Source organism: Symphalangus syndactylus, chromosome 4 (assembly GCF_028878055.3).
Source record: "Symphalangus syndactylus isolate Jambi chromosome 4, NHGRI_mSymSyn1-v2.1_pri, whole genome shotgun sequence".
Taxonomy (NCBI): Eukaryota; Metazoa; Chordata; class Mammalia; order Primates; family Hylobatidae; genus Symphalangus; species Symphalangus syndactylus.
Genome location: NC_072426.2, coordinates 43800726 through 43814614, shown reverse-complemented (window position 1 = coordinate 43814614; position 13889 = coordinate 43800726). Strand labels below are relative to the sequence as shown.

At 49.7% G+C, this 13889-nt stretch overlaps 1 protein-coding gene across 4 annotated transcripts in view; it reads right to left on the bottom strand.

Moving 5' to 3' along the window:
• Positions 1-1787: 1787 nt before the first annotated feature.
• HK1 (hexokinase 1) overlaps positions 1788-13889 on the bottom strand; it is a 114510-nt gene continuing 102408 nt past the window's right edge. For all 4 annotated transcript variants that reach the window (XM_055274533.1, XM_055274535.1, XM_055274534.2 and 1 more), the window contains 4 exons: positions 11355-11538; positions 8582-8737; positions 4837-5070; positions 1788-2677 (listed from right to left, as the gene is read on the bottom strand). In XM_055274533.1, coding sequence (XP_055130508.1) covers positions 2533-2677; positions 4837-5070; positions 8582-8737; positions 11355-11538 — 719 coding nt within the window. In that variant the 3' untranslated portion in view covers positions 1788-2532. The remainder of the gene's footprint in view (positions 2678-4836; positions 5071-8581; positions 8738-11354; positions 11539-13889) is intronic.

Here is a 13889-nt window from a genome sequence, read left to right as displayed (position 1 = left end):
AAGTCAGCTGTGTCTCCTCAGGCAAGTCACTTTGACCTCTGCCCAGTATCAAAACTACTTCACAGGGATGCTGTGAGGAACAATGGGAGTAATGCCTATAAACTAGCAGGCCAGACCAGATTAAGTGCCCAATACATGGTAGCCAGGACTTTGTTTTTTTTTTTTTTGAGACAGGGTCTTACTCTATGAGACCCAGGCAGGAGTGCAGTGGCACCATCATGGCTCACTGCAGCCTCAACCTCCTGGGCTCAGGGGATCCTCCTGCCTCAGTCTCCCATGTAGCTGGGACCACAGGTACATACCACCACACCCAGCTAGTTTTTAAGTTTTTTGTAGATATGGGGTCTTGCTATGTTGCCCAAGCTGGTCTTGAACTCCTGGGCTCAATCATTCCTCCTGCCTGCCTCCTGAAGTGGTGGGATTACAGATGTGAGCCACCACACCTGGCTGTTAGCCATGACTTTTAACTATTTTACACAAAAGCCACCTACAAAGCAGCAGCACAGCTCCCACTCCCACTTCTGCAGCAAGAAGCTAGAGGGCAGAAAGCAGCAACTGTCCCAACTCCCAGAAAGCTCCTGGTCTGGCCTAGCCCATCCCAAGGGCACACCTCCTCCTGCTTGCCAACTCAGCCTCCACGCCCTGGTTCCCCTGCAGAAGAGCCATGTAACATTGTCAATGCACACTGGAAGGTGTAATGTTATCTGTGTTCTCCAAAAAATCACTGCTCCATAGACACCAGCACCATGCCCCTAATAAAGGGACTCTGATCTCACCAAACCAGGTGTTCTGGCAATTGGTCCTGCGGGAAGCCACTTAGAGCTGCAGTTGTGGCTTGGACATCACAGGGTGCTTGGGTGCAGAGTGACATGGAACCCACCAAGGCTGGGGGAGAATCCAAAATGGTAGCCTGGGGATGGACCAGGAATCTCTTGAGGTGGGGGTGGGAAGGGAGAGTAAAAGGGTCAGACAAGGGTTAATTTCCTAGGGATGAGGTCAGTCTAAGATCCAGGAGGGGTGGGCCGGGAGTGATGGCTCATGCCTATAATCCCAGAACTGTGGGAGGCTGAGGCAGGCAGATTGCCTGAGCTCAGGAGTTGGAGACCAGCCGCGGCAACACAGTGAGACCCTGTCTACAGAAAATAAAAATAAAAAATGAAGAAAAAAGATCTGGGAGGGGGCGAGTGCAGCCACCCTGGGCTGCTTCAAGATTTCATCTGTGTTTGGGCGGAGGGGGCGGAGGGGGCGGAGAGGCGTGGGGCAGAGCACATTTCATCCTTTGTCTTGGGGTTGGCAGAGAGGAAGATGAAGGGCAGGATCTGTGTGGGGATGGCAGAGAGGGGACCAGTGTTGCAGTCCTCTCACTGAACCCAAGCAGCCTGGAAGCCAAGTGGCCTTGTTCTGTAATCCCAGCACTTTAGGAGGTCGAGGCAGGCAGATTACTTGAGGTCAGGAGATGGAGACCAGCCTGGCCAACATGGTGAAACCCCATCTCTACTAAAAATCAAAAATTAGCTGGGTGTGGGGATGCACACCTGTGGTCCCAACTACTCAGGAGGCTGAGGCAGGAGAATCGCTTGAACTCGGGAGGCAGAGGTTGCACTGAGCTGAGATCATGCCACTGCCCTCCAGCCTGGGTGACAGGGCAAGACTCCATCTCAAAAAAAAAACCTCCTCTGCCCAGAAGGCCACAAAACTCCCCAGTGTTTGGTCTTTGCCACATCCCAAGAAACTGCGCCCCCCTCCGCCTGTCCCCCTATCCCCAGCCATTAAGCATCACTCGGGTCTTTGAATTGGTACAAAGTTTACTAGGTCATACGACATGGCTCACAAAGCGGTGGGAAATTCCAGTGATGGCATTGTTTGTTGGTTGGTTCCTTTTATCCAAATGAAGACAAGACACATTTCCGCAGGACTGTCCACCTCCCCTCACGAGACAAACAGAATGCAAGACTGTCACACGCGGCTAGGACTGGTTCCACGGACACACGATTTTGTGGCATTGATACACCACGATGCGATGCCAGGCCACAGTGGGTGCCAGGAGGGGAGGAAGCAGCTAATGCTATGCCCACACTCGCCTTCAGGCAGTGCCCCCAGGAGGGAGGCCCGGCAATGTCTGCTGGTGATAATACATTTCACACGGGGAGAGGGAACCCCAAGGATGGGCTTTGGAGGCCCAGTAGGCCTGTCAGGTGGTGTGACTTTCCATCTCCAGCCAATAAATAACTGTTGGATGAATGCATACATTAGAAATGGATGCCACTACACTTCACACGTGGGGGACCAGGTCGAAATCAAACCATGCAGAGTGGCAGGGCAAGTGAGGAGGGATCCGGGTGAGAGATATTATCAACAGCACACGCTCTATTCTGTACCCTACAATATATACCATTAGTTGGATTTTGCTTTCCTCCCCGCGCCGGCGGGCCCCGGCGCCGGCATCTCCCAGCACGACTGGCTGGGAGGGTAGGGGGTCGCCGCTCGAAGAGAGAAGTGCTGGAGAGGCAGTTGGCTGGGGATCCCGGGCTCTTAGCTGCTTGCCTCTGTGCGTAACCGCACGCCCACGGCCGTGATGAGGGCAGCCCCCTTGCCGCTGCCATCCTCAGACAGGAGGAAGGACACGTTACATTTTGGTGACAGTTCCTTCACCGTCTGGTGCATGATTCTGGAGAAGCTAAAAAGGACAAGAAAACAGGAGAAGGTAGTTGGAGGAAGATGAGAGACACTGGGCCTACCCGAAAACACCAAAGCACGGACAGTCCCCTGACTGGTGATGATTCGACTTAGGATTCTTCGACTTTGTGATGGGTTTATCGGGACATAAGCATCGGAAGTCAAAGAGACTCTGAACCCAACAATAAGGAGGTGAACACGGTTGGGAGGGAGGCTGCTTAGAAGCAGCTGTGGCCAGTTGAGAATGGCTGGGAGGAAAGTGGGCCTACGGTCAATCCCATTGTCACAGTTTTCAGCAGGGAGGCCCAACTGCGAATCCAAACACAACACTCTGTATGGCTTATGAAGGCTAGGACATGAATAACACACACACCCACATAGGAGCTTGAGGCTCCAGGGGGACCTCAAAACCAACGAGGATGTTAGGGGCCGACATGGATCATTAAGGCAGGCCCAAGCCGGCCAAGCACTGGATTGGTTTAGGAGGCTATGCAAGAATGAATATCACCCACCTCCAGCTGCAACCCTGAGACGCCCAGCACCCCACCCTCAACAGCCTGGCCCCCAAAGACAGGAATGCCCTCCAGTGAAGATAGTATCTGAACAAAGGCTGAATCTACATACTTGCAATTTGGGCTGAAAATGAAAGGCAGGGCCAAGCTGAAGAAGCTTGGGGCGAGGGGCTCTCAAAAGTAGTCACTGCCCTTGGTTGGGGACCTATTAGGTGGGCCGAGTGCAGTGGCTCATACCAGCACTTTGGGAGGCCAAGGTGGGAGGATCACTTGAGCCAAGGAATTTGAGAACCTACTAGGTGCCCCATACTTTACAGATCTAATTTCTAGTCTTGCTAGTGGCTGCCACCCCATGAGGAAGATGAGATTTTGCAGGGATTAAGCAATTGCACACAGATTCTAAGTGACGGTGCCAGGGTTAAATCCAAGAGTATGTGGCTCCAAAGCCTAGCTCTAAACCACTCCTGTGTGCTGCCTCAGCTGATGGCAAGGACAGCTATTAAGGGGGAGACACAGAGTTGAGGATGGAGCAAGACAGATGGTTCCACCCCAAGCCACAGCCATGAGGTAAGCAGGTAACGTCTACACTGAGTTAGGTGAGGTTGCTTGTAAGTAGGGTGACACTATGGCCTCATTTATCTGGGATGGTCCTAGTTTGCCTACAGTCCCAGCGTAATAATTATTAGCACTTTTGACTGGCAAGAGTATCCTAGTGTAGACAATAAATAAATAATATGGTCACCCTATTCATAAAAGCCAAGGTTTGAGACAGGCGGTGGATCACAATCACACAGCAAGTGCAATCACATGTCCTTCTCTGGCATGGGGGGTCAGACGCTTGACCAGAGAGAGGCCACTCCCTACCCCTCCCTGCCAGGAAGCTCAGGGCCCAAACCGCTCCCGCCCTTCCAAGTCTTAGCAAACTGATTCAGCAGATGAACAAGAGAGTGGCTCTCCTCCTTTCCTAGTTTATTTTTTGAGATAAGGTCTCACTCTGTTGCCCAGGCTGGAGTACAGTGGCGTGATCTGGGCTCACTGCAACCTCCACCTCCCAGGCTCAAGCAATCCTCCTGCCTCAGCCTCCTGAGTAGCTGGGACTACAGGCGTTCACCACCTTCCCCAGCTAATTTTCAAAATTTTTTTGTACAGATAAGGTCTCACTATGGTGCCTAGGATGGACTCAAACTCCTGGACTCAAGCAGTCCTCCCACCTAGGCTTCCCAAAGTGCTGGATTAAAGGTGTGAACCACTGCACCCGGCTCCTCCGCTTCCTTGATATCCTCTCCCCTCTTACCAACACAGCCTCTGGCCTGGCTACAGCTCACCAGGCTTATGAGTGAGCCCACGCCCACCCTCACCTCCTCTCTCACTGCCCAGCCCCCACCTAAGGGGGACCAGGAGGAGTGGGGTGAGGGTCACGTCACGCCACTGGTGTGAGCTGGCCAAGTGAAGCCACTTCTCTGTCTCCCTAAGGATCCCAGTCAAACCCTACAAACTGTTCATTACCTTGTCCCAGACAATCCCCAGTTCCTGAACGCACAGCCTGCAGGCTGGCTGGGGTCCCATAGGGAATTTCCCCACCCTGATACCCCCTAACCCAAAGGGATTCCAGCAAGCTCTGCACATCCCAACTGGAAGCCCCACTCACTGTGGATGAAGCTTGTAGAGCGTCCCGTCCACTCCCACAGTCACATTCAGACGGTCCAGTCCTCTGTTCTCGCGGATCTTATCCACCACCGCAGCCATGCCTGCACCACACAGCTGCGCGGCCCTCCTGGACACCACCCCGCACACTGTCTTGACGAGGATACTGTCATCGCAGGTGCTATTCAGACCTAGCTGCTGGAGGATAGCCCGGACCTGGAGCAGTGCTAATCGGTCACTGTGGGGGACAAAAGCCAGAGGGTTGGATGAAGCGCGACCCATAACAGCAGCCTGGGGACCGCGTCCAAAGGACGCCCCCCGCCCCCAATCACTGTACTCATCCACAGAGTCAAGGGCAAGTGTTACATGTTAAATTGTGGAGAATTTGGCAAATCTAGCAAAATAAAAATTGGAAAATTTAAACCATTCACTATCTCAACATCTAGGAAAATGCTATTAACATTTTAATATATTTCCTTCCAGTTTATTTTTCCTAGCTGGTATGCTTCTCATGATATGCAAAATGGGATTATCCTTGATGTGTGATTTTCTTTCTCTTTCCTGTCATGCATTGAGCAATTTCCCACAGCCTTATCTGAGAACAGGATTGGAAACAGCTGCTGCACTATTCCCTCTAGGGATGCACCATGATTTCTTTAGCCAGCTTGGAGAAATTCAACTTAACTGCAATTTTCTGCTATTATAAAGAAACATTTTGATAAAGTTTGTTTATAAATCTTTGTGTGCAATTCTGATGTTTTTCCTTAGGATAAATTTCTGGGTCAAAGAGCTTTCGCTACACATTGCCAGATGCCTTACAGAAAATTGTATCCATTTACTCTCTCTTCAGCAGAGTATTTGCCCACACTTATCCTCACTGGAAAAGACCATTTTTTTACAACTTTTGACAGTTTTATAAGATGGTATCACAAGACTGTAGTTTAATTTATATTATTCTCTATTAGTGAGGGTGATATTTTTTTTTTCCATTTGTTTTTTGGACATATAAACTACTTCTTATGTCTCAAGACTTTTCTCCTGATATATTTGTCTTATTTATATTAAATTGAAAGAGATGATGATGACAGGGATGGTGCAGTGAGGACCAGCCAGGCTTCTTGGAGGACTTACCATGTAACATATATTTTACATACATTACCTTACTTACTCCTCAACCAACCAATGCATGTATGATTATTCCCATTTTAAAGATAAGGCAACTGAGGCTGGGAGAAATTGAGTATCGCAAAGCACACAGCCGGTGGAGAAGAGCAGGTGCAGACCAGACCTGCCAAAGCCCACCATGCCCTGCTAGGCGTCTTGTCATATGCAGTACAAATGTCTTCCTCAGTTTACCATTGCCTTTTAAGTTTGATTATTAATTTTTTTTTACTTACAGATGCTATGTAGCTATATTTGACCATTTTTCTTTATGATTTCTTTCTTTGCCTTTATGCTTCAAAAGACCTTCCATACCACTTCATACCCATTAGGATGGCTATTCTCAAAAAACTCAGAAAGTAACAAGTGTTGGTGAGGATGTGGAGGAACTAGAACTTTCACGGGCTGCTGGTGGGAATGTAAAATGTTATAGCCACTGTGGAAAACAACATGGTGGTTCCGTAAACAATTCAGCAGGGAATTACCATATGATCCTGCAATTCCACTTGGGGTGCATACACACACACACACACAAACTGAGAGCAGGGACTCAAGGAGATACTGGTCACCCATGTTCATAGCAGCATTTGTCACAATATCCAAAAGGTGGAAGCAAGCCAAGTGTCCATGGATGGATGAATAAAAAAACAAAATGCAGTGTGTGCGTGCAATGGAATATCACTCAGCCTTAAAAATAAGGAAATTATGGATGGGCGCAGTGGCTCATGCCTGTAATCCCAGCACTTTGGGAGGCTGAGGCAGGCGGATCACCTGAGGTCAGGAGTTCAAGACCACCTGGACCAACCTGGGGAAACCCCATCTCTACTAAAAATACAAAATTAGCCGGGCGTGCATGGTGATGCATGTCTGTAATCCCAGCTACTCAGAATGCTGAGACAGGAGAATCGCTTGAACCCGGGAGGTGGAGGTTATGGTGAGCCGAGGTTGCACCATTGCACTCTGGCCTAGGCAACAAGAGTGAAACTCTGTCTCAAAAAAAAAAAATTACAAAATAAAGAAATTCTAACATATGCCACAGTATGAACGAACCTTAAGACAGTATGCTAAGTGATTTAAGCCAGTCACAAAGGACAAATGCTGTATGATTCTATTTATATGAAGTATCCAGAGTTGTCAAATCCATAGAGACAGAGAGTAGTAGAATGGTGGATGATGGGGTTGGGGGAGGGAGGAATGAGGAGTTAGTGTTTGCTGCGTACTGAGTTTCAGCTGAGAAGATGAAAAGAGTTCCGGAAATGGATGGTGGTGATAGCTGTGTGACTATGTGAATGTACTTAATGCCACCGAACTGTATATTTAAAAACCATTTTGCCTAGGTAAGAGCAATGTATAGGCTTGTTAGGTTTTTTTTTTTGTTTAAGGTTTAATATTTTTCTTTCCTTTCTTTTCTTTTTTTTTTTTTTGAGACAGGGTCTATCTCTGTCACCCAGGCTGGAGTACAGTGGTGCAAACTCAGCTCACTGTAACCTCCACCACTGGGCTCAAGCCGTCCTCCCACCTCAGCCTCCCAAATAGCTGGGACCACAGGAATGTGCCACCACACCTGGCTAGTTTTTGTGCTTTTTGTAGAAATGGGGTCTTGCCATGTTACCCGGGCTGGTCTTGAACACCTGAGCTCAAGCGATTCACTCGCTTCGGCCTCCTAAAGTGCTGGGATTACAGGCATGAGCCACCGTGCCCAGCCTACACAGAACCTACATTAGGTTATTATGACCATTCTAAGAAGAACACAGTATTTGCACAATTGCTTTTGTTTTTTCTGACCATTTTTCCTCCTTCTCACACAGCGTGCCTTGGAAGACAGCAAAGGCAAGGAAGAAATGTTCCCTGGACGGGAGAAAAGTAGAAAGAAGGTGGAACAACTTGCTGAGGGGCATCAGCTCCTGGATGGCCTGGCACTGAACCCCAGGCTGCCTTTCAGATAAATCCAGGGTGGGCCCTATGCACCCCCAATACCTGTAAGTGTAGTGCACCTTCACCATCTGAAATGGAATCCATATGACCTTCTTACACACATAATTCCAAATAAATCAATATAATGCCCCAACATAAAGGATGGATAAAAGGAAAGTAAGTAATTTACTTATTTATTAAGATGGAGTCTTGCTCTGTTGCCAGGCCAGGCTGGAGTGCAGTGGCACGATCTCGACTCACTGCAACCTCCACCTCCCGGGTTCAAGCGAGCCTCCTGCCTCAGCCTCCCAAGTAGCTGGGATTACAGGCACGTGCCACCACACCAGGATAATTTTTCGTATTTTTAGGAGAGACGGGTTTTCCATGTTAGCCAGGATGGTCTCAATCTCCTGACCTCATGATCCGCCCACTTCAGCCTCCCAAAGTGCTGGGATTACAGGCATGAGCCACCACACCAGGCCAAGGAAAGTAATTTATAATAAAATTATAAGATTTCACTATGCAAATGCCCAGGGTCTGCTATTCCAGAGGAGAAAAAAAATCCTCAAAAATGGCCAAAGTGTCCCTTAGGGTTCATACCACCCCCATCACAATCCACCAGCCAGGCGACCTCTGAAGGGTGGGTGCTGGCAGGGAAGGCACTGCCCACTCACCTCTCGATCTGAGAGAGAAACTTGGTCTCAAAGATGCCCCGGGTCTTCAGCGGCTCAGAGATCTGCCCTCGGAAGAGGAATCCCTTCTTGGTGAAGTCGATTAAGATGTTGCGGACGATTTCACCCAGGTACATACCACTGATCATCTTCTCATACCTGAGACAGGAGGAGGGGCCTGGGGTGTCTATGGGAAGTGGCCAGGAGGACTCTCAACCCTTGGTCTCACGGTCACTCCGCGTCTCTTACTGCCCCTCAAGCACATCAACAGCCATGTGCCCAGCCCTGTGCTGTGCTGCAGAGGCAGAGTGGGAGGACCAGGAAGGACCAGGGAGTCCTCCACTCTCTCACATCAGAAACAAAACCACCAGCACTCACATCTACCCGCTAGAATGGTCTCCCTCCTCAGCTACCTTCTAGCTCTCAGCCCCAAGGCCACTTCCCCGAGAGCCTGTCCTCCTCCTCTATCCTGGGTTCTGCCTGCCTGTTTCAGGTTCCCACACACCTCACCATTCTCCTCCTTCACAACACACACGAGCTCACTGCTTCTCACCACCACTGCTGCAGTGACAGCCCCAAGAGGACAGGGCATGTGTGTCTTTTTCAGCTCTGAGTCCCCAGGGCACAGCACAGCACAGCATAGCACTGGGCCCTCAGGAAAGTGCCCAAAAAATATCTGCAGAATAAGCAAACGACTGGGCTAAGTCTTAAAGGAACAAGAAGGCAAAAAAAAAGGAAAGTTCCCAGATTTTTCTAAAGGTCTTGCAAATACCCAGAGTACTGGTCAAGCCCACAGCAGTGATGAGGCCACACAGGAGGGAGAATTCAGTGGCCACAACATACTGGAGGTCAACCTGTTCTTGGGACTTCGAATTTCCTGCCCTCTCCATGCTCAAGGATCTCAAGAAATAACAAAGGATTGATTCATTTCCATGGCACATGCCTAAGCCCAGTGTCCCAAAGCTGTGAAGAGTCCCCTGGAATTCGGATACTCCAGGATTCCTCCTATTTCATGTGGTCCACGGAAGAACATGAAACAGAATGGAATCCCAGAGAGGTGGGCACCACTACCAAGTCCATCCAGTCCTCCTTATTCACCACAAAGACCACCCCAGTTCGCTGCTGACATGTCCTTAACCCCTTCCAACACTTGCTGATCCCCCCGCTTTTTAACCAAGGGGGTCTTACTATTATTGTTGTTATTATTGTTATTAATTTTTAGTAGAGACGGGGTATCATCCCTATGTGGCCCAGGGTGGTCTCAACCTCTTGAGCTCAAGCATTCCGCCCACCTTGGCCTCCCAAAGTGCTGGGATTACTTTGATGATACACTGCACTCAGCCCAAAGGGGGTTTTAGTTCAGGGCATTTAGTAGGCGACAGCATCTAGCTAGACTTGAATAGCACGGTTCTTCACTATACTCATTTTATAGTTACCATCTCTTTATGGTACTATTGGTTCTCCCTCTTTTTCCTCCTTCATTAAATGTCAGTAAAGACTATAAGGGCGGCCGGGCACAGTGGCTCACGCCTATAATCCCAGCACTTTGGGAGGCTGAGGCGGGCGAATCACCTGAGGTCAGGAGTTCGAGACCAGTCTGACCAACATGGTGAAACCCGGTCTCTACTAAAAATACAAAAACTAGCTGGGCGTGGTGCCATGTGCCTGTAATCCCAGCTACCTGGGAGGCTGAGGCAGGAGAATCGCTTGAACCCAGGAGGTGGCAGTGAGCTGAGCTCGCACCACTGCACTCCAGCCTGGACAAGAGGGTGAGACTCTGTCTCAAAAAAAAAAAAAGACTATAAGGGCTGGTTGCGGCAGCTCACACCTGTAATCCCAGCACTTTAGGAGGCCTAGACAGGCGGTTCATCTGAGGTTGGGAGTTTGAGACCAGCCTGACCAACACGGAGAAACCGTGTCTCTACTAAAAATACAAAATTAGCTGGGCGTGGTTGTGTATGCCTGTAATCCCAGCTACTGGGGAGGCTGAGGCAGGAGAATTGCTTGAACCCGGGAGGTGGAGGTTGTGGTGAGCCAAGATCACACCATTACACTCCAGCCTGGGCAACAAGAGCAAAACTGTCTCAGACAAAAACAAAAACAAAAAACTGTAAGCTGATTTGAAGAAAAGCACTAAGTAAATAACAACATGGGTGGTATTTAGAAAAGGCAAAAACCTTGAGGGGGCTAGGGAGTGACTCGTGCTGGGTGCTACTCCAGCCCTTCTTTCTGCTTCTGGGGAGACAACTTGGACCAAGTCATGCTGGCTGTGGCAGAGGATGGCCTGATTCCTGGGGGCTTGAGACAAAGGGCAGACACTGCCATTTCAGACATGGTCCCTGAGACCTGAGCTGCAAAGCTCCACACAGCCACTAAGTGGTGCAGGAGGCACACGGAGGATAGGACGATTGCGACAGGGCCTCTGCTTCACCCCTACCTGCCACCCAGCCACCCTCACCCCACCCCCTTGTTATTCTGATGGGAAAGGAACACAGCAAGGGGACCGGAAGGCCAGAATCCTCCAGGCTAAAAAACAGTCACAGGCGGCCCCTAGACAGGCATCAACCCTGGGCCATCTTGTACCATGTTGGGGGTCTGTCTTCCCTGGTTCTCTGCTGTCCAAAAGGCAAAGGTCAGGAGTGAGCCAGGGGGTCCAGTCTTGAAACCTCTGTTCAGATCTCTCCTCCTAGAAACTGCTTCCACTGCAAGTGGCAGAATGCAGCCAAGTGCTGCCCCCACCCTGACTGTGGGTGTCCTCTCCGCCATGCGGGGTTACCTTTGTTTCCCGGCGTTTAGGGAATATTCGTCCACCAGTCTGTCGTAGTGTGTCCTGATATCATCCAGACACCCGTTGTCCCCAAAGGCCCCCCACTCCATGTTGATGCACATCTGCCCCTGGTCCCCCTCCACCATCTCCACGTTCTTCATCTCCTCCATGTAGCAGGCATTGCTGCCGGTCCCTGGAACACACGAGGGGGCAATGATGAGCGGTGGCCTTGCATTTGGCGGTCTTGCAACTGGGCCTGGGGTCTGGGGCCTGAGGTTCCACAGGCAGGGGGCACGTTTTTTGTGATGAACAGAGTAACAGTTTTGCTTTCCCAATGACTTCCAGGAAAATTTTGAAATGTAAATGGAGAGTCTGAGCCACATCACCCAGAGGGCACCTGCTAAGCTGACTTTCGACCAAGAGCCTATGTGTTCACCCGTCCAGGCAGGGTTATGTTTATTTTAATAGAAGATGGCTTTATAGCAAAGAGATGGAGCGCCAATGGTAGAGGTTTAGGCAACATTCAGACCAGAAGAAGAAATATATACATACACACACAACAACATGCACACATGAACATACAATATATACGTGCCTATATGTATGTGTATAAAATATTAGGGGATTATCTTCTATTATACCATGGATATTCACTTATTTTCTTTTTCTTTTCTTCAAGACAGGGTCTGGCTGTCACCCAGGCTGGAGTGCAGTGGCGCACATCTTGGCTCCACCTCGAGGGCTCAAGTGATTTTCCCACCTCAGCCTTCCAAGTGGCTGGGACTACAGGCACCACCACCATGCCTGGCTAATTTTTTTAAATTTTTAGTAGAGATAGGGTTTCGCCATGTTGCCTAGGTTCATCTCAAATTCCTGGGCTCAAGCTACCCTCTCGCCTCAGCCTCAAAAAGTGCTGGGATTACAGGTGTGGGCACCACACCCAGCCCCACTTATCTTTTCTCGACAAGGATGGTTGGTCGTGGACTATGCCTGCCCAATAAGCTTCCCTACATATCTTGGGATGAAGCCCACAGTTCAGGGCAGGACAGTGTCTTCAGCATTTCAAGGGGGGCTTTCAAAAGCAATGGTTTTTCAGCATTTTTGTATCAGACCTCTGAAGATCAGAGGATTCTTCTGTGAAAAAGGCACCTTTCTCCGGGTGGACCCATACACCGCACACATGCAACCTGGCATATGCTTGCCTGGGGCTCAGGAATCTCTGACTTTCATTCCTGAACTCCCTAGAGCAGAGTCACTCAAAATAGAAGGACCACAGACTGTTTGCTGTTCCAGCCCATGAGGAGCTAAGAAACTGAAGGCAAGCATCCTGCAACTTTCACAGCAATTTTAATTGCCATGATATCCAAGCTTGTGGTCACTGAACTTGCGTCACTGAATAGACTGGACATTTAAAAACCAATCAACTAACCCAGGAAGAGTGCTTCACACACACACTTTAATATGCACCTGGATCACCTGGGGACCCTAAGAAGCAGATCCAGATTCAAGAGGCTAGGGCCGGGACCTGAGAGCCTGCATCTCTAACAAGCTCCCAGGATGATGCTAATGATGCGCCCGGGAGCACCATCCACCCATCCAGGGTGGGATGTAGGTGAACTTTCATCGGGAAGACACAAGACACACCCCCTGGCCAGACCAGAAGGGCTTTGGTAGTTTTCATCCCCTTTGAAGAAACTTAAGTAGAGTTCAAAGACTGTACAGTTGGATGATTTTTGTTCTTTGTTTTCTCAGCCCCCTTTTCACCCAAGGTTAAAACTGAGAGAAGGGGAGCTCCAGAAACGGAAGATGATGGGAGTGGGAGAGGCAAAGAAAGCCAAAACATGGAAACCATACATCTTGCCTATGGGAGTCCTGAGCAGAGATCAACTGATGGAGGAAAGAAACAGTAGCTATGAAATGTAGCTGGAGCCTGGTGCCAGGAAACAGGCCGGCCTGACCTCCCAGGAGGGAAGGTGGGGCCTGCAGGAGGAGGAGACCTGCTGTGTCACTCTAGCTTTGCATTTCATACCTAAACCCATTCATAGAAAGAAAGGGAGGGGCTGGGTGGAGAAAGCCAGGCCCCAAACAACCTCTCACCAGGAGCTGCTCCCTAGGTTTTTTTTTTAAATTTCAACAGAAGCGAAAAGTGGCTTAACAATGAATGAAGCGTTCTTCCTGGCACCTGGAAGGCAGCCTGCTGAGGCCTCTTCCCAAGCTCTAGACACTCAGCAACTGATCCAGTAGCTGGGGTGCCACTGCTCACTCGCCAGGCAGAGTCGCAGATGTTGGCTAAGAAACTCCCTGGGGTCTTTCCCAGCATCCCCTGATGTGAGGAGCAGGACCAGCAGGACAAATGGTTTCCTCATAGCCCAAATCAATATGCTTCAGGAATTATGTGCTCGAGGCCCAGACACCTAATGTGTTTGGATTACAAGGCAACAAGCTGCAGAGACAACCCCTCTGCAACCCCCTTCAGTGGCTGGGACCATGCACACACAGTGGCTGCTAAAGGCAAAATGGTGCCCAAGACCATCCTGCCCCTTT